The following is a 21,183-nucleotide window of genomic DNA, read 5'->3' as shown; positions in this document are numbered from 1 at the left end:
GCTGTAATTTTCCTTTTCTATGGTAAATGACTTCGAAACAGACTGCAGTTTGTCGCAGTTAAAAATACGAATTAACATTCACCCCGATCTATTTTGCATTTTAGGAAAAATTTTATCATGGTAATTTCGGGCCATTTTCGCGCCCTTTCATTATTATGCGCTATTTCGATGAGCGATTTGCGTAACACAGCGCTTAATTTAGGTAAAAAGGAAGATCAATTGCGTAGGAAACGGCCTTTTTAGTTTTGCTTCATTTTGAGAGAGAACTTGTCAAATTTTCAAAGCGATTTCGCGTGACAGGAATGACGTCAACGCCTCAAATGATCAACAATAAGAGATAAAATGCTGTCATTTGATTGGTCCAGTTTCTTCCCAGGATACTTGGCGCTGCTAGCCCGAACCGAAAGAGACGTTTCGCTGCCGAAACAAAGTAAGCGAACGAAGCATGGAATAGCGGAGCGCAATTCGAATATTTGAATTTCTCCGCTTTTTGGCAATTTTCCGAATGGGATAAATTAACATGGCTCCTCCAGGAGAACTTAATCTTCTAAAAGAACCCCAACTTAAAGACAAAGACAAAGAATCTTACAATGGATATATCACAACGACGGTCGCTTCGCTTGACAGGCCCCAGTTTACGTCTTGGACATTGTTAAATGGTAAGGTGAGAATTGGTCCCGTGGAATCGGGCAGTGGATTTATTTTGCTATGCCTACTTTGGCTTGTCTTCGCTTCGGTTCCAGAGGGAGTTCTTCATGGATTTTGCACGGTGGTACAGCGTATCTTTACAATATTTTTACCGCTTGTTTGCTTGATTTGTGTGTTCTATTGGGCTGAACTTCTCATTCACAAATACTGCAAGAGCCAGATCTCGTATGTTGTGTTCCCCGTTTGTCTGTTAGGAGAACTTTGTACACAAGTTATCCTCGGTGGATCGGATTTCCTACGAACTACGTTTCTCTTTACCCTTGTGATGGCGGGGCTTGTAACAGTTGTATTTTCAAAACTAAAAATTCTTCCCACAAGTATAGCGCTGTTGTTACTTACAACAGCTCGGATGTCATGCTGGATTACACTTCGTGATATTCCGTCGTTTTTGCGGCCATTTCTAGCCTATTTTTCAGCATTTAGTGGGCTGATATTATCAAGAAATATTCAAGCATGGTTTTCTCCGAGTCCGGGTGAGGTTATTCAAAGCAAAGCTCCTATAATTCGAAGACGAACTTCAAGCGTGTCTTCAACTAGCAGTTTAAATAGTAGAAGAAGAACTTCGCTTCCAGCGCTGGGAATCCAAACCAAGGTAAGTAAACCTATGTGAAAGCCTCGTTCACTTCCTTAGCTATAGATTACGATCTTTATATTAATGGTTGGAAGAGCAGTTTATAACTACCCAGGATCTTTGACCTGTCAAGCGAGCTTTCAGACAGGAATGGTTTCTGCATCAAGGTTCGTCTAATTTAACAGAACGTGGTCGAGTAACAAGGCGTTCATTTAACATTTCCCCTGTATTTATTGTAATACTGTTTACTGTGGGCCTTCTGTTTGTATTTCTATAGCTGCGCTGGTGTCCGTATTCGAAAAAGCCAGTTCGAAGCCAGCGGCGTCTTTGATTTATTTCAATGTTGTTCTTTTCCATGCGATGGAGTGTTCGACTAGCGGCGGGGAGAAAATCCAATGTACGCGATGTACATTCGAACACCCATTAAACTTTCATGAGTGTGATTATTAAAAATCTTCCAAAATATCATGTCACAGATTCTGTGAACTTGAATAGCACATGTTTATCGTAGATTCCTTGGCTCGGTGATGTCCGAGGTCGAGGCTTATGCGATCTGAAATGTTTGCAAGTGGTACCGCAAGATTTATGAAGCTCCAAGCATCGCTCTCTAATCTTAGCAACGCCGGTTATCTAGAATCACCTGCAATCCTCGCCAATTTCTCAGTCTGCAATATATTATCATTTCTTTGTTAGTTCTTCAACGTTTGTTATGGAAATTATTCCTAATCTGGCAAAGCTCGGCTAAATGCGAAAAGGCCAGGATTTGTTTCGTCGCGATGTTTTTCTTGAAAGCTAAATGGAGAAAGCCAAGCTATTATTATTGTTATTGTTATTATCAATTTCAAAGCGACCTTCTTCGGGCTCTCGTTGATCCCTTCACAGACTGGCTCAATAAAGCTCGGTACATTTCGTCTAAATCTTATTGCACGACTCGAGATGTAATTGTAGATCTTGCAAATGAGATAAACAACAACTGTCCGCTTCCCACAAGTCAAAATCGTCCTTCGGTTTGGCAAATTAAGGCTAATAACTTACTGCTCAAAATTGCAATACCGAGCTAATTTTGATAAAAAATTCATGCGCTCGGCGTTGAGAGTTTTGCGGTCGTGAGAAAAATGCGAATTCCCTTGTCTTCATTTTCAGACGTTACAACAATGCGTGGAGATTTTGGGTCTGTTTAGACGGCGCACGACTCATTCTTGAAGTAATTTCTGCTGTTTAGCTTTCCAAATGATTACTTCTTCGTCCATTCAATATGGAATACTGTTTTCGCCCACATTGTTTGTTAAAAGGATAAACATCCGAGACTGCCCGGTATTTCATGGTCAGGGTAGCGGTTAATTTATAAATTCACTCCTATCCAAATAGCTATTTTCTTCAAGGGTATGCTTACTGACTGAGTAAATAAATAAATACTAAAAAACATCAAATCGGATTTTAGTTGTCAATCACACTTAACCATCGAAGAATATGGAAATACGGGTTTACAAGTGCGATTAAATTATCCAGAGTTGTATTATTTCTATTCCTGTGTTGTCATTTAGAAGTGGCTAAAGTTTGAGTGTTGTTGAAAAAGATGTAGAGCAGTTGCAGCCAGTGTCAAGTTGCTGTTGTGAGGGCGCTCTGGTTGTTTACATAGGAAATGAGGTTATGTAAATTTGTCTTGATGTTGGTATAACTTGAGTTTTGGATGGCTTAAACTTTCTTAAATATATGACAATGAAGCCATTAAAACCTTCGTGCAAGAAAACATGTGTTTTGACTTTTCTTTTATGTTCTGATCATCAATCAGGTCAGAAGTGAGGGCACATGCCTAACAAATTATCAGGGATTGTTTACATGCATAACATTTTCCACTCTGCTTACTGCAAGGAATGCAAATTTAAATGAAAACAGCTTTTGGATGCCGTGAGAAATACAACTGGATTCATTTTTGTGCGTGCCAAGAGACGAAAATCGATGGTTCATGTTGCAATGCAAAAGCATCTAAATGAGGTTACTGAAGGCCACATTGTTTTTTGCATATTTTGTACAGAATGGTAATGGTAATTTTCTCATCCTTTACAGAGACATCATAATTTCCATCTGGAAAATATTTTAACTTGATTGGTATATTTACTCGTCAAAATAGCTGATAGCCTTGTCAGACAGAAGACTTTGGAGGCTTTCTTACTTGGCCACATGAAGTATAGCTAGTCCCTTTTAGCATGTTTGATTGTTTCTCATTCAAATATTTGCTGTAATCCAACCCTAAATTTCTCTTTTATTCCACCTACTTTTACCAGATGAATTGGTTTCTTCAAACTATTATCTGTCAAGAGAAAAACTGTAACCTTTGCATTTTTCTGGAGAGTTTTAAAGAATTTCATTCAGCACATGGTGCAAACTTTAAACCCGTAATCTATGAAATATTCATTGGTTGACCAAATTGTCATGTTCTTTTATTCAGTGGGTTCACAGTGTGTTTGCTGAAATGTTCTTTTTAAATGTAGGCTTTCTCTATATGTAGATAAGCATTTTAGAGATTTGTTTTCCAAGTCAGTTTTTGTTTGCTATATTTTGTGAATCTTAACTAATAGTTTGAAGTATGTTTACACCTATATCTTCAACTATGATTTAAATGGAATTGAAAATTAACAATCTTTGAATAGAAAGTTCAACATTAATAATTTATTTTGCACAGAAGACATTAGTTGGTAGAATTGTAAGAAACTGATGGAAAGAGATTTTACAAAAAGTCACTTGTTATTTAAAATTCTGCTTTCAAGTGAAAACAGATAGATTGGTACATGAAAAATCACTTTTCTGTGGATTTCTTACACTGGAAAATCAAAAGTCGTAACAATATGTTCAAGGTTTTGTTGAAGTGATATTACAGTTGTAAAATTGGTTATGGAGCTTTTGTAATGTGACTGAAGAAAGATTCCACATGCAATTCTGGTTTACTTCATCTTCCCGCAAATCAAAGACTTGGAATCCTAAATACTGGGACAGGTAAATTTAAAACCACTGAAGGATTAGGCTGCTAATTGCTTTCCAGTTAACGAAGCTATATTATTGTTTGAAGTCTTTTAAAACCAGCCAAGGCTGATGTGGAATACCCTGTTAAAATTGCAAATTTGAAAGTGCTTGTACATCTTTGGGGTTTTGAAGACCAGTGTAGGCTAGTGAACATCACAGACAGTGACATGCAATTATGAAACCCAGGAACAATGTAGTGGAGCACATTTATACAATAAACAGAAATGGCTTCGAAAAGAAAACAAGCTACAGGAAATACGTTGTTTTCTTCAGAAGAGAGAGTACATTTTCAACTTACACCAGCATGTAAATGCTGTTTGTCTTGGTGGCCTCTTTGCTGCTCTGACAATAAAGTACTGTTTACTTTACGATAAGCAACTTAAAGTCAGAAAGCCACTTAATTTCTTTCCGCAAGTGAAAACCAGCTTATTTTTTTAAAAATGTGAAGACAAATTTCATTTCCCAAGGCACTCTTATATTCTCTTTTGATCTTGCAATGAAATAATTATTGTTATTATTGCATAGATCAGCAATATACAGGACCTGTGTAGTCAGAATTTTTTGTCTTGAATTGATTAGTAGTGTTTGTCATTTTATGTTTTGATAATGTTGCCATTTATGAACAATTATTGCTTTAAACTGATGTGAGGAGTATTTTTGGCACCATTCCTTTTACCTGTAAAATTGCACTTAAAGGATTCTTCAAATGTGTGTAATTATTGTGATATTTATAACATGAAATTTAATAAGCTTTATTCCATCATGACAAAGAAAATAGCTCAGAATTAGGAGAGGTTTGTGCCAAATAGAATACAATGCTGCTTGCTCTTTCACACAATACCAAAGCAACTGTGTCTATATCTACTAATGACAAATCCTGGCTGGAAAAAATACTCCTTGCCTTCAAGAAGCAAAGTTTTTGTTTTGTTTGTTTGTTTGAAACTAAAGTTGGCTGTAGCAGCTCAGAATTAAAAAATATAAGGTTTGATTTAAAAAAGTGTAGTACTTACTACTTTTTCTAACCCAAAAATTTTACTATGGCCTGAAAGATGATTTTCATTAAAAATATAAACTGTACATTAATTAAGAATGTTCCCATTTTAGTTCCAGCTATGTTATATTGTGTGTTTGAATGGTGATCAGATTTTTAAAACCGGTTGATATGTTTTAATATTCAATATTAGAAACAATTTCCCAAAAATAACCTTTTTTTTCTACCAAGGCTTTCCTGTTTTCCTGTTTATTGAAATGTTTGATTTAAAATCAAATTTATACAAAAGCCGTCTTGGAAGGTTGTGATCACATGTTTGTGGCAATTGGTAATGTTTAACCAAAGGACCTTGTGTTGTCCTTTTTGTTGCAAAGAAACTGCCTTACTTTCGTACCATTAAACCAAAGTACACTTGGTCTGTGTACATGTAAGTGATTACTATAAAATTAATATAATCCTTGACGACTGGCTAATATTTAGCCTCTTCCATAGTTCCCCCAAAAATTTGAAAAAGACAGAATAGACCATTTTACAGTTGTCTGCTAAGAGACCTGGCCTTTGGATGGCAGCGAGGCTGGAGTTGACCTTGTTTTGATACAGACCTCATTGTTTTTGTAATGTAAATGCACCTAGTTAGCATCAGAACAACTTGTTTTACACAAAAAAAGCAGTGAGGTCTGTATCAAAACAAGGTCAACTCTGGCCTCACTGCCATCCAAAGGCCAGGCCACTGAGCAGACAACTGTAAAATGGTCTATTCTTTGTAGTATGCGGTACTGAGAATTTTCAGAGCCTCCCAACCAAAAATAAAAGAAAAGTGGACCTCCTGGTGTGGTTTCTATTAGATGCCTGTGAAGTTTTCATTTAATGCTTAAAGAATAAAGTTTTCTCAAATTAATGTACTCTTGTTTCTAAACGCCATAAATTATGAAATATTGGTTACTACAATAAGAAAGGCATTTTTAAGTGACAGGCATGTGATATGATATTACACGGGGTATAAGCTGCTGGTCTATGAGTGAACAGTAGTAAGTGTTTGACTGTTGGAAATTTTTGATACATTTCTAACTTTTCAGCTGAATGTAAAATTATTTTCAACCCAGGGAAGTAATTATGAGAATGACGAATACTTGCAAAACTCTCAGATTGTTACAAATTGAGATTTTGTTCTCTTGAAAAATCCTGTGTATCTAGACAACAGCTGGCAGGCTGAGTACCAGAAGTCTTTTGAAAACATTTCAGACATTTTATCCACTTCCATTGACCTAAGATCTGATTAAACCTACTTTAAGTTTGTTAAGTGAAGTGTTGTGTACATTTTGTGCAGTCAAAACAGGAAGCAAACATAATTTAAAAAATTCTTAACAGAAGAGGCCACTTGTAAATTTAATAGAACAATGTGAAAACACTGACTGTTGCCATGAGTTTTTTTTAATTAAAAAAAAAAACTGTATTATTCCCCAGTGTTTGATACATTTTGGTGCGCCTGAATTGGCCATACCAATGGTCTTGTTTTGGTCCAGTTTTGTAGGGATTATTTAACATTTCAATATCTGGGCTTTTGTGATATTAAGTGTCTTGATTATGGGTTATAAGTCATACTAATAATCCACAGTGTTGATGTATGTTTCATAAAAAGTCTTAAAAGTCAATTGTGCTTAACGACTGATTGCAGACTTTAATTGAAGTACATGTAGAGTTCAAATTCCTCGTTGTTTAAAATGACTCAAATTTCAAGTTGAGTTGACTGTTTTTTTTTCTTTTTAGGAAATATACACATAGAATCTCCTTGTCTCACAATCAGCTGTTTCTAAACAAAGTATTGTGTTAATCTCTTGTTTTGTGCATCAGTAACACTAAAAATATGTCTGGATTTATGAAAACGGTGTTAATGAAAATTTCACCCTTCAAGCTGGAACTTGTAACTTGAGATAAAATTCCAAGGAATGTCAGTCTTTTTTCTCTCCACTCTCTTATCTACCTTTTTTTGTGTTCTTTAACAGTTTTGTTCAATAGTTGGTGTGATGTCCAGGCTTTAAGTAGTCACAACATTAAGTTCTGTAGCTAACTAGGTGCAAAAGATTTATTTGCTCATGAGCACAAGATTACAATAAGCTGTTAGCTGTGTCCAGACACTGGTACTTGCATAGAATTAGTGATATGGTGGTTGATGGAGACAATTATTTGGTCTCTGACTGAGAGAGCATTTTCTAAATTCAGCTGAGGTTCTGATTCTTGCAGACCTTCTAGCCTGTACAAAGTGGAAGAGTGGAAGTGTGGAAGTTTTTGAAGCAAACAACGGAAGCTCTCTTGAAATCTAAAAGCAAAGGGAAAAAAGTACTGTTCACTGTGCAAGTAGTACAGTGGAACCTCGATTTAACGAACCTCTATTTAACGAAGTCCTTGATATAAGTAAAATGTATGGAATAGAACCTCAATATAACGAGTTCTTCGATATAACGAACATAATCCGGAAGCCCAAACGTAAAATCTACCTCGATATAACGAATTACAATGTTTCCTTGTTTACATAGACAATTTTCTGTATAACCTCTACGTTGCAACATTTTTAAATCGCTACTCTGAAAGTGTCGTTCTTTTGTAAACAAAAGCTGCGCGTCTGCTCAAAAGTAAAAATAATTGATACTGAAATCCACCATGTTTAATGAATTGCATCTCAAAACGTGGCACTTCTGGGTGACGAAAATTGCATTGAATTGCGTGACAGAAGTCACCTGTGTTACAAATCAATGATTAACTATGACCTCGATATAACGAACATTTTGGTCGTTTCCCGTCAAATTCGTTATATCGAGGTTTTCGATATAACGAACCCTCGATTTAACGAACAAATTTGGCCGGTCCCCAGCGACTTCGTTAAATCGAGGTTCCAGTGTAATAACAATGATCAAAAATACAATGTGCTACCAGAGGGGGGTGTTAAAAACCAGACAGGGACCCTTCTGGCAAGCTATAACTATGATATACTCACGCAAAAGAAATTTTTATTTACTTGAAAAAAAGATCTATCTCCTACAGTTACCTCTGTTTTTTGAATTTTCTCAAATCTTGTCCCAAGAAACTTCAAGTAGGGGGACAATCCACCAGCCACCTACAAAATCCACTGGCTCTAGGCTATCGGACACTACTTTCTTTGCACCCTGGACACTTATGATTTCATGATATCTGCTAGGCGTGTATAAAACACAAAATGGTGAAATGATGAAATGGCACTAAAACAATGTAGGATACTGTTAACCCATACAGTTATTGAGAGCTAGCCACCTTCAATTCTGTTACACTTAGGCAAACCTGAGCGCTATTTAGGCTAACAAGGCCACTATTTAGGCTAACCGCAGTGACGTTCTGTCATTTTGCCATTTCGTCTTGTAAAGACACCCGTCTGCCTAATTTTCCTGGCCTTTACAAGCGCAGCTGTGGTAACATTACATTTTTGTTAGCCATATTCTTCACCTGTAGATTAACATTAAATTTCTTGCATTTGATTACAGGGTACTATAGATTGCACAACGTTGGGAGAAGCTCATGGCATGATCTCAGATCTGCTAGCTGATTCAAATTTACCTCCCAATGTGGCAAGCACTCTTAAAATCATCAGCACAATGATTGCGCCGCCGACTGCTTTTCATGCAGTACAGCGGCCATTTGTTTCACCAATGACCCCTCTCATAGAGAAATTCCGCGATGAGAGCCAGGAAGATAAAGTTAGGGATCAACCAGATCTGAAGGATGATATGCCTTTACCAATGGTTGGGGTAAGTGTTTTTCAAAGGAGATTTCATCGTTCTGCGAGTAGGCTTTAAGTGTTCCAATACAGTTACTGGAACAAAGGTTTCATACAACTTATTTATGGGTTATTGGCCAAGAACGAGGTCAAGGACCACATTCAGCACTGGACCTTGAGAACAAGGCACCTTTGTTGTTAGAACCACCAAGAAATGGTTCAAGTATCCAAAGGTTTTCCCTGATTTTTTAATTACGCTTATCAAGAAAAGATCTTATCAGTCTCCCCCAAAAAAGTGTGCTTTTGGGGCAAGTTTTTGAGAATTTCTTAACAAGTTTTGCTTTCTTTGGTCTGTAAAACAAGTCATCTATTATTTATTCACAAGGCAAGGTTGGTTGTCATGTAGTAAACTCGGATACACGTATTTACCTGCCTAGTCCCCAGGTACCTTTGAATTTTGTCGGTACGAATAAAGAGCGGGAAGTAACCTGGGACTTGTGGGACTCAGTGTAACAGTCCCACAACTCCACGCGCCCCGCGCACGACCAAGGAGCTATGCCTGGGTACGAAGCAGCTGATCCACCAAAACCTAATTCACTGTGTGTAGACTTCATAAGTAGTGTAAAATTACTTCTGACGAAAATGATTTCTCTTTTCAACTCCAGCGAATTCGGCGTACGCTAAATTCCCAGGGGCGACGCATGTCAAGCACGTGGACTACTACGACGTCGGCGACCGGAATGCCTACCCTTGATGCTGACGTGACGGTGTCACGCCCGCCTGTCGTGACTTTCTCCGAACATAATAATACAAGTAGTGCCACTCTTGCAAATAAGAGCCCGCAGAAGTCTTCCTTAGCAGAAGGAGCTCTAACGGGCACTAAAAATGGCCCTCAAGAGACTTATCCGAAGCACAGACCCGCTTGCTTCAGTCACAGCTTCCCCGCTCAAGCATCACCGGGTCTGTCGCGAAAACTGTCACCGGACTTGGCCCCGTCTGGCTCTCCACTCCTTCCCAGACGGTCGCCTGACCGCGGGACTACGTCGCCCGTATCTTCGTCGCCAAATTTGCTCAGAAAATCCCCCGATAGGATGTTTGCTACCTCAAACGTATTTAGAAGACTTAGTAGGGAAGAAACACAGCTTGTTAAAGATGCTTTAGATCAGGCTGAAAATCAGGAAGAGAAGAAAAGCGATGAAAGCGAGGTGAAATCTAAGCAATGTAAATGTGACTGTCATACAAACCCCTCGTCAACAGAAGAGGAAAAAGACACTAATCAAACACGCAACGACTCGGTAAAGGAGCCTGATTTTGCCAAAGAGAATCGGGTGTTGCCGAAGTCAAGAGAACTTGATAAGCTTTTAGATCAAATCAGCGATTGGAACTTTCCGATATTTGATGCTTGTGAGCACGGAAATATATTGACGCAGGTAAGGGCAGAAAGGTTATACAGTACTGCTGCGAGTTTACATGAAGTTGATCACAGACTTTTGAGGTGCAAGTAAATATGTCACCAGGGTAGTTCTGGGTATAGTTTCGCCTTTCCTGAATACGAATATCAGTGAGATGTACGGGAGTCTTTTTTATTGGTACAAACTCTTTCCAGCTGTGATTGCCGTTATTTTTCTCTTTCCCAAATATGTTTCAATAGTGGACCATCTTGACTGCAATTTAGGGCGGACAAGATCCACAGTACAAGGGTGATTTAGTTGTGTAGTTTGTCTTGTCGACGTCGGACCTGAAAATCTAACAGGGTGGCCAGGACTCTCGATCTTAAGTTGAGCATGATATTGCCGAACAAAGTTGTTACCAAAGAGATAGTGAGTGGGTGTCTTTCAGTGCCACGCTCGCAAGGGTGATTAACTTACAGTTTCTCCCTTCACACATCGTGCCAAGATAAAGACGAGGACATGAGAACTTCATTTCTGATCACGTAGAAGAAACGTTGAGCTGGTCATGTAAACAGTTCATATGCTCTCTAAATGTTAATACTTTAGACCTCATCTTTGTGGAGGGTTTTGCTCGAGTAAATGCCCAGTTGATGTAAGCGGTTATTCCGTGTCATATTGCAGTTTGAATGCCATACACTTTTTGCCAGAGCTTGCAACGATCGATTTGATATGTGTCTTTTCTATCACAGGTGACTTACAAAGTGTTTCGGAAAGTTGGCCTTTTCGAGGCATTTAAAATTCCCGAGACAAAATTCCTCAATTTTTTCTTTGAACTGGAAAGTGGCTACCACGACATTCCATGTAAGTAGTACCTTATACTTAAGTAGTATCTTATCCTTTACACAGATTTTGCTTTGTAGTGCAGTCCAACTTAAGCCAGAGATCAGATCCAAATCGTGACCTTTCACTTACTTGTCGGACACTCTATAGATGAAGAGTTAGCCCTCGCATTTCTCAGTCCGTCGAGAAAGAAAGTGACAGAGAAAATGGCCGCATTAGTTTAAGCGACCGAGTTAAAGATGGCTCCTAGTAGAAAGACATATAGCTTGCCACATAACTGCAGTCGGCTTATAGGTGCGTGTTTTGTGGCTCGATCATTTTGCTGGTACAGCCTGTTAGAGTGAGAAGAAGTTATTTTGAGCAGTCTCTAGAGAATACGTACAACTGGGTAATTTTGGTAGTTGACAATTATGGCGAGGTCATCCTCGCGTTTGAAATTGGAATCAGTTTTGCGGTCTCGACGTTACCGTTATGCATTGTGTAGCTGGAGATTGAGAGTTTAACTGTTTGATGTCGTCTCTGCTAACAAATTTCAATTGCTTTCTGTAGATCATAACTGTATTCATGCATCGGACGTTCTTCACGGTGTATTCTTCATGACCACTAAAAAGATTCCTGGTTTCTGTCCGTTGAACCCAAAACTAAGTAACGATAGCGAATCAGACTCCGACAGTGGGCTGAATGGAGAGGGGCGGCAGAAAACCAACACCAGTGACTATGGGGTATTGATGGATTCCATCCCACTACTAGAACTGCTGGCTTTGTACACAGCAGCTACAATGCACGACTACGACCACCCGGGCAGAACCAACGCTTTCCTTGTCGCTACTCTCTCACCACAAGTAAGTTTGTTTAGTTATTTAGTCGCTCGGTGCAGATGTGTCTGAATTGCGGTTTTACTGCGGGTTTACCGCTGTTTTTTGGTGTTTGTGTCGCAAATTGTACAGCATTCCTCAAAGAAAAACCTGACCGACAACCATTGCGAGAATTTCTCGCGATCGCCAAATCACGATTTGATGTTAGCTTTTTTTCTGAATAGCCGAAAAGAAAACTCATCTTTGCGCTGATTGAAGCGCCGATTGAAAGTTGTTTCGCTGGGTTTTCGGAACCAACTGAGAGTTGTGCCAGTTTGAGACCTGAAAAACTAACGAAAGAAAGAACCCGAAGGAACGAACAAACCAACGAGTCAGCGTAGGAAATAAAGAGTGTACCAACGAACGAATCATTCAACTGAGGAAAGAATTTAGAAACGAACTTAGAAATGTACTTAAGAGCGACCGAGCGACCGAAAGTACCGTTCTTTCGGTCGGTCGGTCGTTCGTTCGGCGAACGAACGAACGAACGAACGAACGAACGAACGAACGAACGAACGAACGAACGAACGAACGAACGAACGAACGAACGAACGAACGAACGAACGAACGAACGAACGAACGAACGAACGAACGAACGAACGAACGAACGAACGAACGAACGAACGAACGAACGAACGAACGAACGAACGAACGAACGAACGAACGAACGAACGAACGAACGAACGAACGAACGAACGAGCTAGCAAGCAAGCGAGAGAGCGAGCGAGTATAGTTCGAGCAAGGCGTCTTTCCGCTTCTTCTGTTTCTCGTGAATATAACAAGGTTATGACTGACCACCTATTTATTTTCCCAGGCTTTGCTGTATAACGACAGATCAGTGCTGGAAAACCATCACGCTGCGGCCGCCTTCGCCCTTCTCATGTCAGACCCAAAGTACAATTTCCTGTGTGAGCTGGAAACAGTGGAGTTTAAACGCTTTAGATTTCTTGCAATTGAGGCTATCTTGGCCACAGATCTGAAGAGACACTTTGATTTGCTGTCCGAGTTTAATGCCAAGGTAAGCAGGTGTTGGTTGTTGAAAATGGTTTTGCGTTGAAAGGGTTTATTTCCTAGATGACTTATCTGGGTCCTCGTTCCTTTTTAGTACTTTCCTTTACCTTGGTAAACGTACTTTTTTTTTCATGTATCATTTTATTTTATCATAACTAGTAGTCTTAAAGTTTGAGGTTTGCCTGGATTCCAAGGTAACGTTTCTACATCGCATTTAACATTACTCAATATACTGAGGCATACCCTCTTAAACATTTGCATTTGCTGCGTTCTAGCTTAGCTGTCTGTTAGTACCATCTCTTACCTTCGTTTAGGGAGGCCACGTGGCCTAATGGTTAGCGAACAGTCCAGGTTCGAGCCCTGGCCAAGGTCATTGTGTTGTGTTCTTGGGTAAGACATTTGACTCTCACGGTGCCTCTCTCCACCAAGGTGTATAAATGGGTATAGTGAATTTTATGCTTTGGGGGTGACCTTGCGATGGACTAGCATCCCAGCGTTGTCTTGTGGAAATTACCCAACCTCCCTGCCACCGTCAAAAATATAATGCTCCATTCCTGAAACGAGTAGAATTGTTGTATCATGGCGCGATTTTTTTGTTGACTGACAGATTTCTGACGGTGGCGGAATCGATTGGTCACAAGAAGCTGATCGCCTCTTGACACTGCAGATTTGCATCAAGATGGCGGACATTTCAGGACCGAGTAAACGAAGAGACTTACACACTCGCTGGACCGAGCGTATTGTTGAAGAGTTCTATGAACAGGTATGCAGCGCTTCAAACAAGAAAACGGGAAAGGAGGAATATTTATATTATAGAATAATATTATATTATAGAGGAATATTCCCCTCTACTAACTATGTTTATACAAACCAAAAGAGCAAAAGGAAAAAAAAAAAAAGCGAGAAAGGAAAAGAGAGAGAAATGCGGGTTCGCGTTTCTGGCTGGTGTCGTGTTGCTGTGTTTTGGGGCGAGAAACTTATCTGTTGCAATACTTCTCCACCGAAGAGTATAAGAGCTTGTAGTATAATTATGTTAAAAAAAACGCCAAATATGTAATAAAAAGGTGAGAAAAAAGTAAAGAGAAGACGTTCCTGTTAATTTAAATATGCCTTTTTATGACATTCTGTGCATGTGACGTGATTAAGGTTGCTGCCTTGCTGATTCTGTCGTACATTTCTCTCGTTTGTCGACAGGGAGATGACGAGCTAACACGTGGTATGCCAATCTCTCCTTATATGGACCGTGATCAGCCACACGTAGCCCAGTTGCAGGAGTCATTCATCAATCACCTAGTGGCCCCTTTGTACAATGCTTACGCCAATGCCGGACTCCTTCCAGGGGAATGGGTCGACGTCGAGGCAAGTAGCTCGGACCTGGAGAGCGACGACGAAGATTCCGGCGAAGAAGGAGCGAGAAATCCCGAAGACGAACGAAGAAAACCGAGAAAGTCACGTCGCCGAAAGCGACGAAAGATTACGAGCGACCTGACCAAAAACATTGAAAATAATTACAAAATGTGGTTGGAGGTGATAAAACAAGAGGAGAGAGATAAACGAAAAACGACCAAGGTGGATCTCGAAGAAAACCAAAATCAAGATGTGGAGGGCTCTGACGAGGAGTTGATGATGATAGAGACTTCACTGAAGGACGAAATTATTGAAGAGGAAGAAAATGGCTCCGAGTCAGGAAGCGCTGCTGATTCACGCAAGGAAAGTACTGCGTAGGCGTGCACCACTGTATAATATACTGTGTATGTTAAAATGTAAATTACGAAGCCTCAGCTCCGTTGTAGAAATGAAAAAATATATATGTCGTTAAAAGAGGTTTGGCGAACTCAAGGCGTGATATAAACTTGAGCAGTTCTGACACAAAAATGACATTAAAGTTTATTTTCCCTTTCGTTTTTTTTTTTTTTTTTTTTTTTCGTGAGGAAACTTCTTGTGGATGGTGAAGAGATCAGGTTGTCTCTCGTCCATCCATAACTACCTGTTAGAGTCTGCTTAAAACTCACCAGAGGTCAGGCTACCAGAATTAAATTCAGTCATTAACTTGATCAAGTTTCCCGCGCGAAAAAAAACAGTAAATTTCCCGCTATCAGGGTTCAAAGGAAAATAGGAACTTGACTCTGAAAAAGAAGTGATAGTAGTAATTCGAGTTTCACACGAAAAATCAGGTATGAATTCTTCGATACTTTCAGGTAAATTTTAAATAGATTTTCTCTAAATCTTGTTGTGGCAATTGCCTATGGTTGTCGTATTAGAGGCTTAAGCCAATTGCCCTCTTCGCAGATTCGAAGGAGGGCGCGGGAGGGTACAAAATATTGGGGTGAGAAAAATTAGCTTTCCACTATTTGTTGTGTGTTGCTACTTTTTTTTAGTAAACTACGACAATCAGGATTGTTTTGCTCAACTTCCCGTGAGGCCACAAGTTTGTTTCAAGTTCATCACGTAGTACGTTTCTCTGTACCACGTGACGATTTGACAAGAGTGCCACGTGATACTTGTTGAAGTGATCTTGCGGTCACGGGAACGTTGCTTTAGAATATGAAGAAAAATGAACGTTGTCGCTAGATGCCACAAAGAGTAGGAGTGTAGACAATTAGATTTGTAGCTGAGTTTTTCTTCCCTTTTTAGAGCCAAATACGTTGGTTGTTTTTTAACTGGTTTAATTCTGAAAATTTCGCGGTTCCTTGTTTACCGCCCTCTAAAAATGATAAGTAGATCATAAGCCGTGGTGCAATACACGTGTTATTTTCACCTGGTATAATAATCAAGCCTTACTTGGCTTCTGGTGGAAAAGAGTTTAAGTAAGCTTCAAAAGCATGAATTGAATTTTTATTTGGTCATCAAGGAAAATGTGGTAGAGGTATTTTAATCAGATGTTTTAATTTAGGAATTATTGTGTTCCATATTTTTTATTGACCGCCCTCCTAGTTTGTCTAGCAGTTCTTTGGGGGTTTTTTTTTGAGAAGGCTCGTTACATGCGGGTGATAATTATACAAGACGTATATATTATAAGACTGACGCGAATATCGACTTAAAGATTAATTGCAAAAGATATTTCGCAACGATTAAAGCAAAACTCTGAACGTACTGCAACAAAATTGACCAACCTTATGAGTTGAATTTTGTTTTTCAACGGGGTCAACGCTGCTCATATTTCGCGTAGAAACAAATCCTTCCTTCACGCAATTGTCTGCTTCCGAGTCACGCCAAACAAGTGGAACTGGTTGCACGTGTATTATATGTACAGAGAATGCACTTGTATGTAAGAGAAAATGAGATAAACAATTATGATGTACAAATAAAATGCATAGCTTGTATTAAGGGGGACCCCTCGGTCGTGGCCAAGATACTTAGTAACAGAGTAGAGAATAGAATAAAGTATAGCATAGACAACGAATAATTCAAGAATCGCTGTAGTATTTAAGCCCTGGATGATATTAAATGTAGTCGAATGACAATCTGTGTTAAATGTCATCAGCGTTGGTTATCAGATGAACTTGTGCCCGGAACCGTTTTCTTCTTGACCAAACATTTTGAATGCTGATCATACTGTTTAATCCTCGAGAGTGTTAGGATGAGCTGAGCGAGCTCCAGTCGGAGTGTGCTTGAAAGGTCCAGCTAAACTTGCTAGAGGAAGCGACAGGAATTATCGCGAGGCACAAAACCTTGCTCTTGTGTTCTTTGCAAAAACGCGAGTCAGGCCTTAACTGCTTCTAACTGCATTTTGTGGAAGGCAAAGTCGATTCAGTTGTTACCTTCCAAATCAAATCATACCTCTCCTTCCAGTCCCCCGCCCCCCAACCCCCCCTCCCTCCTCCCCCTCTCGCCCCCTCCCAGGACAGGCGGCCGTGGGGTGGGGAGTACATATTTTTTGGTGTCAAGTTCGTTGGCGGAAGTGATTTAGGGGAGCCGCGTCCGCTCCACGTCCAAGTCCTTTCGTTCGCTGGGTCTCATAAAGCATCTCGCTTAGTGCAATAATTCCCGCGTTCGGGAAACACGCTCGGTTCGCTCACTGTCTCCTTCAGTCACTTGCAACATTCTGTCTTTCCCACCCCTTTCCTTTTTACCCATGTCTTTTCTTCCTTTCTCCACTGTTTTCAATCAGTAAGGGCTCGATCGCTTTGGCGTCCGCTCATTGGTTCCTTGACCCAGGTAACGTCACGCTGTTTGTAGCGTAACGCAAACCACTCCCGTCTGGCGTAGATTTGAAGAGACGTTCCATCTATTTCCGATGTATTCCGGATGGGAAAGCCAAAATAGTCTTCGCTTTACACACCGACCGAAATCCCCGGATTTTTCGGGGATAAATGGTAAACAATCATGGAAAATAACAAAAGCGATCCTGCATGTTTACCGAAAGAAATACTTGATATCACCTGGTCGAACACCTCAGAAGAGAGACTGAAAGAAGCATACAAAGTCTGGGCTGATACCTACGATAAAGTACGTATTTATAGTATGTCCTTGGTTTATAGTCCATGTATGCTCATATTGAGTCGGCAGAAGCGCTGGGAACACGAACAGAGCGGTAGCAAGTGGCAAGTAGAAAGGGATGCCAGAATTGTTGTCCCTCAAAGTCTTCGCTAGATTGCAGACGATACTGGGCCACGGGTGTGGACAAAACGTGGGGCAGGCCATGGCCTAGGCCATGATGTAGGCCATGGCCTACCTTGTGGCCTACCCTATGGCTTACCGGTGGTCAGATTTTTAAAAACATTAACATAATATCAGTAAGAGTCGAACGAGTAAGCTGTCATAAAAGTATATCCCTCTAATGGGGGTATACTAAAATGTCACTAACATGATTCTCAGCGTCAGAAGGAACGAAACAATGCAAATCTTACAGTACTCAGCCTTGAAACATCCTATTTCTCGCTGTCTTCGACGTCTTCCCCGGCCAAGCAATCAATCATAACGGCAGTTTAAGGGGGAGGGGAAGGGCCGATATTACGTGGTCGCTGAGATTATTGAAAATGGCGGCTCCACGATCCATACCACGATCCATAGTTTGTAACATATAGTGGAGTGCTAGTGTAAACATGTACGTAATGAGGGGCGTTGTAATGGACAACATCTGCAGATAACAAAACGAAAACCGTTTGCTCCAGGAGAATTTTTTAAGTGCCTCCTTAGTGCTATAGAGTACTGAATTTGTAACATGCATCCCGGGACACACAGGAATCGCCCTCATAAACATTTCACAAACTTAACTTGCTTTTCCAACTGAAGTGTGACGGCATATCAACACAACTGGTGTATTAGTTATTAAGTCGTTCTCTGCACAACAGGAAGCTCATTTGCGACACTATATATTGCAGGACATTGTGTCAAAAAGATAGATCACACAAAGTAATTAACAAATTGAACAATCTGTTTAATATGTAATTTTCTTTTATCCTAAAATAAACGTCCTAAATGTAGTTAGTAAATTAATTGTTGGATATTCTTAGTGACCACGTAATATCGCCTCTTAACCTGTGGCTATGGTTGATTGCTTGGCTGGGGAAGATGTTGAAGACAGTGAGAAATAGGATGTTTCAGGGCTGAGTCTGACATTGATGAGAATCGTGTTAGTGACTTTTTAGTATACCCCTATTAGAGGGATACAAGAACCATGAGGGATATAATTTTATGCCAGCTTATTCATTCAACTCTTACTGGTGTTTTTTAATGTTTTTTTAAAAATATGACCACCAGTAGGCCATAGGGTAGGCCACAGCCCAGACCATGGCCTAGGCCATGGCCTACCCCATGTTTTGTCCACACCTCACGGCCACTCATTTGCATCTCATTGAATTTGAATGGTTCCTTTGTTTCTATATGTTTTGTTCTAAGAAGCATTGAGAGATATGTTAATAGGTGGCCCGGTATTGTAAAATTGCGACGCATTTGCAATCTTTGCTATCCCTGTGGTAAAGCACTACTTTTGCTACGATCATTTCCTCTTGACAATTTTTACTTCGTTGTGCTGTCATTAGCACTGAGAAGGTTAAAGGTCGGCGCACACGAGGGGACTAGTCCCTGCAACTGGTCCCTGCGACTGGTCCCTGCGACTGTTCCCTGCGACTGGTCCCTGCGACTGGTCCCTGCGACTGGTCCCTGCGACTGGTCCCTGCGACTGGTCCCTGCGACCAGTCCCCGGAAGAGTTTACACAAAGGGACTGGTCGCAGGGACTCGTCCCAAAAATTCAAACCAGTTTGGTTCGATTTTGTGGGACTAGTCGCAGGGACCAAAGTTAGTCCCTGCGACTATATTTTGTGGCAAAAATGGCTAGTTCACAAGATGGGACTTGTCCCCGTGACTGGTTGCAGGGACTAGTTGCAGGGGCTAGTCCCCCTCATGTGTGCCGACCTCCATTGCTATTAAACTTGAGACTGAACCCTTCCAGGTACTCCTTTACCAGATATATAAATATAAAATTAATAAATATATTTTTTATGTAGTATACATAGAATTTGCTTTCTTTTGATTGATTTTATATGGCCATGGCAAAAATCTTCCTTGCAACATTATAACTCTCTCCCTCCGGTTCTATGATTTCTGCTCTAAACCACAGCCAATTTATGAACATTGATGAAAAATGACTCATGTTTTCATATAACTGATATCCGTCCTTTCTTCGTTGCAGCCAATAGCCAATCAACATTTCAATCAAATTTATTTCAGTATCCAAGAGTTTCTCCCGGTGACCCAGCCGCTGACCGCGGCTGGAGAAACTGTGGACTCGAGATTGAAGGAGTTGAGGCATGAATATTTCGGGCCCAAGCCTCACCAGCTAAAGAATCAAATGGCTAAGGGAACAAAGGAAATGACATGTGTTATCTTTTTACTTTTAAGTGGGCCAATGGTGCACAACAAGACTCCTCCCCAGGCTATGTCGGACACATCAGTTGTGCAGAGACTTTCAATACGGCTGCGAGTGAAGTTTATGGTGACATTGAGAAGAAGAACCTGAAGCTGTTGGATCTGGGCTGTGGCACTGGATTGCTGGGACAAATCCTGAAGGAGAAGTACGGGTTTGAAAATATGGTGGGACTAGACTTGTCTGAAGAAATGTTGGCAAAAGCCAGAGAGAAAGGAATCTACAAACGCTTGATTTGTTCATACGTGACAAACGAAAGGGTTGCTGTTATAGAAAATGCTGAATATGACGGCATATTAGCAGCAGGAGTGTTTACCCCTGGACAAATAAAGCCCTCTGTGTTTGACGAGATTCTACGATGGATAAAACCAGGTTAGTCCCTGTTTAAACACCCAAAATGAGATGAATAATGGAAGTCAGATATTCACTAGTTCTCTACTCTGTTGTCAATCTCGCTCAGCGGTGACCAGACACTGTGGACAGATTGAAAAACCAGAACCAGAAAAACCTGGTTCCGGTTTGATGGTGCGCCTGTGTCCTATTCTCGTGCCCAGAGCCTCCGTTTCATTTGGTCACGAGGTCGTTAACGCCATTTTAAAACGAGAAGTACTAGGGATGAGAATGCATGCGTTCAAGTTTAGTAATGGCTTCTGATCATTCGTAGAGAGAGAAATAGCTGTAACTAAACGTGACTAACTTTTGAGGTCTTCAGATTTAACCGAGAGATTCCGATTCTTTCTGCTGACCTAAAGAATCGTGGTCTGTCGGAAGAGATTGTTCAATTCGCGTTAATTTGATGAACGTTCAAATTCTCTTCACAGGTGGAATTATTTGCTTCACCTGTCGCTCTGACGCGTATGAAAGCGAAGAATACAGTTACAAAGACAAATTTGAAAGCTTGGAGATTCAGGAGCGATGGGAATCGATTTCTAAGTCAGATAGCGACTACTATGGTGATCAAACACACCCGGAACGTAGATCTTTAAGAGCTCGTATGCTGGTATACAGAATATTGCCCTTTTAGTTGGCTTTGGCTCTTTTTTTTTTAAATTTATTTATTTGATGCACAACATGTTACAACACTACTTAAACTATACTACTTATAAAGCAATACTTATACTATACAGCACTAGAACGACTTAAACAAATACGAAACTACTTACAATACAATATTACTAACAA

General features: G+C 40.2%; 2 protein-coding genes across 2 annotated transcripts; both read left to right on the top strand.

Annotated features, from left to right (window-relative positions):
• Window positions 1-386: 386 nt before the first annotated feature.
• On the top strand, window positions 387-16,950 carry LOC145478933 (cGMP-inhibited 3',5'-cyclic phosphodiesterase 3A-like). Its single transcript, XM_081457130.1, has 8 exons — window positions 387-1,300; window positions 8,804-9,067; window positions 9,702-10,466; window positions 11,177-11,288; window positions 11,817-12,109; window positions 12,936-13,139; window positions 13,740-13,895; window positions 14,327-16,950. Exons 1-8 carry the CDS (start codon window positions 521-523, stop codon window positions 14,855-14,857), a joined length of 3,105 nt encoding a protein of 1,034 aa, XP_081313256.1. The 5' UTR covers window positions 387-520; the 3' UTR covers window positions 14,858-16,950.
• On the top strand, window positions 16,948-21,025 carry LOC145478935 (malonyl-[acyl-carrier protein] O-methyltransferase-like). Its single transcript, XM_081457133.1, has 3 exons — window positions 16,948-17,581; window positions 19,977-20,373; window positions 20,823-21,025. The coding sequence occupies exons 1-3, from the start codon at window positions 17,459-17,461 to the stop codon at window positions 21,023-21,025; spliced, it is 723 nt and encodes a 240-aa protein (XP_081313259.1). The 5' UTR covers window positions 16,948-17,458.
• Window positions 21,026-21,183: the final 158 nt, after the last annotated feature.

Source organism: Orbicella franksi, chromosome 2 (genome assembly GCF_964199315.1).
Source record: "Orbicella franksi chromosome 2, jaOrbFran1.1, whole genome shotgun sequence".
Classification (NCBI taxonomy): Eukaryota; Metazoa; Cnidaria; class Anthozoa; order Scleractinia; family Merulinidae; genus Orbicella; species Orbicella franksi.
This window is presented reverse-complemented; position numbering and strand designations above follow the sequence as displayed.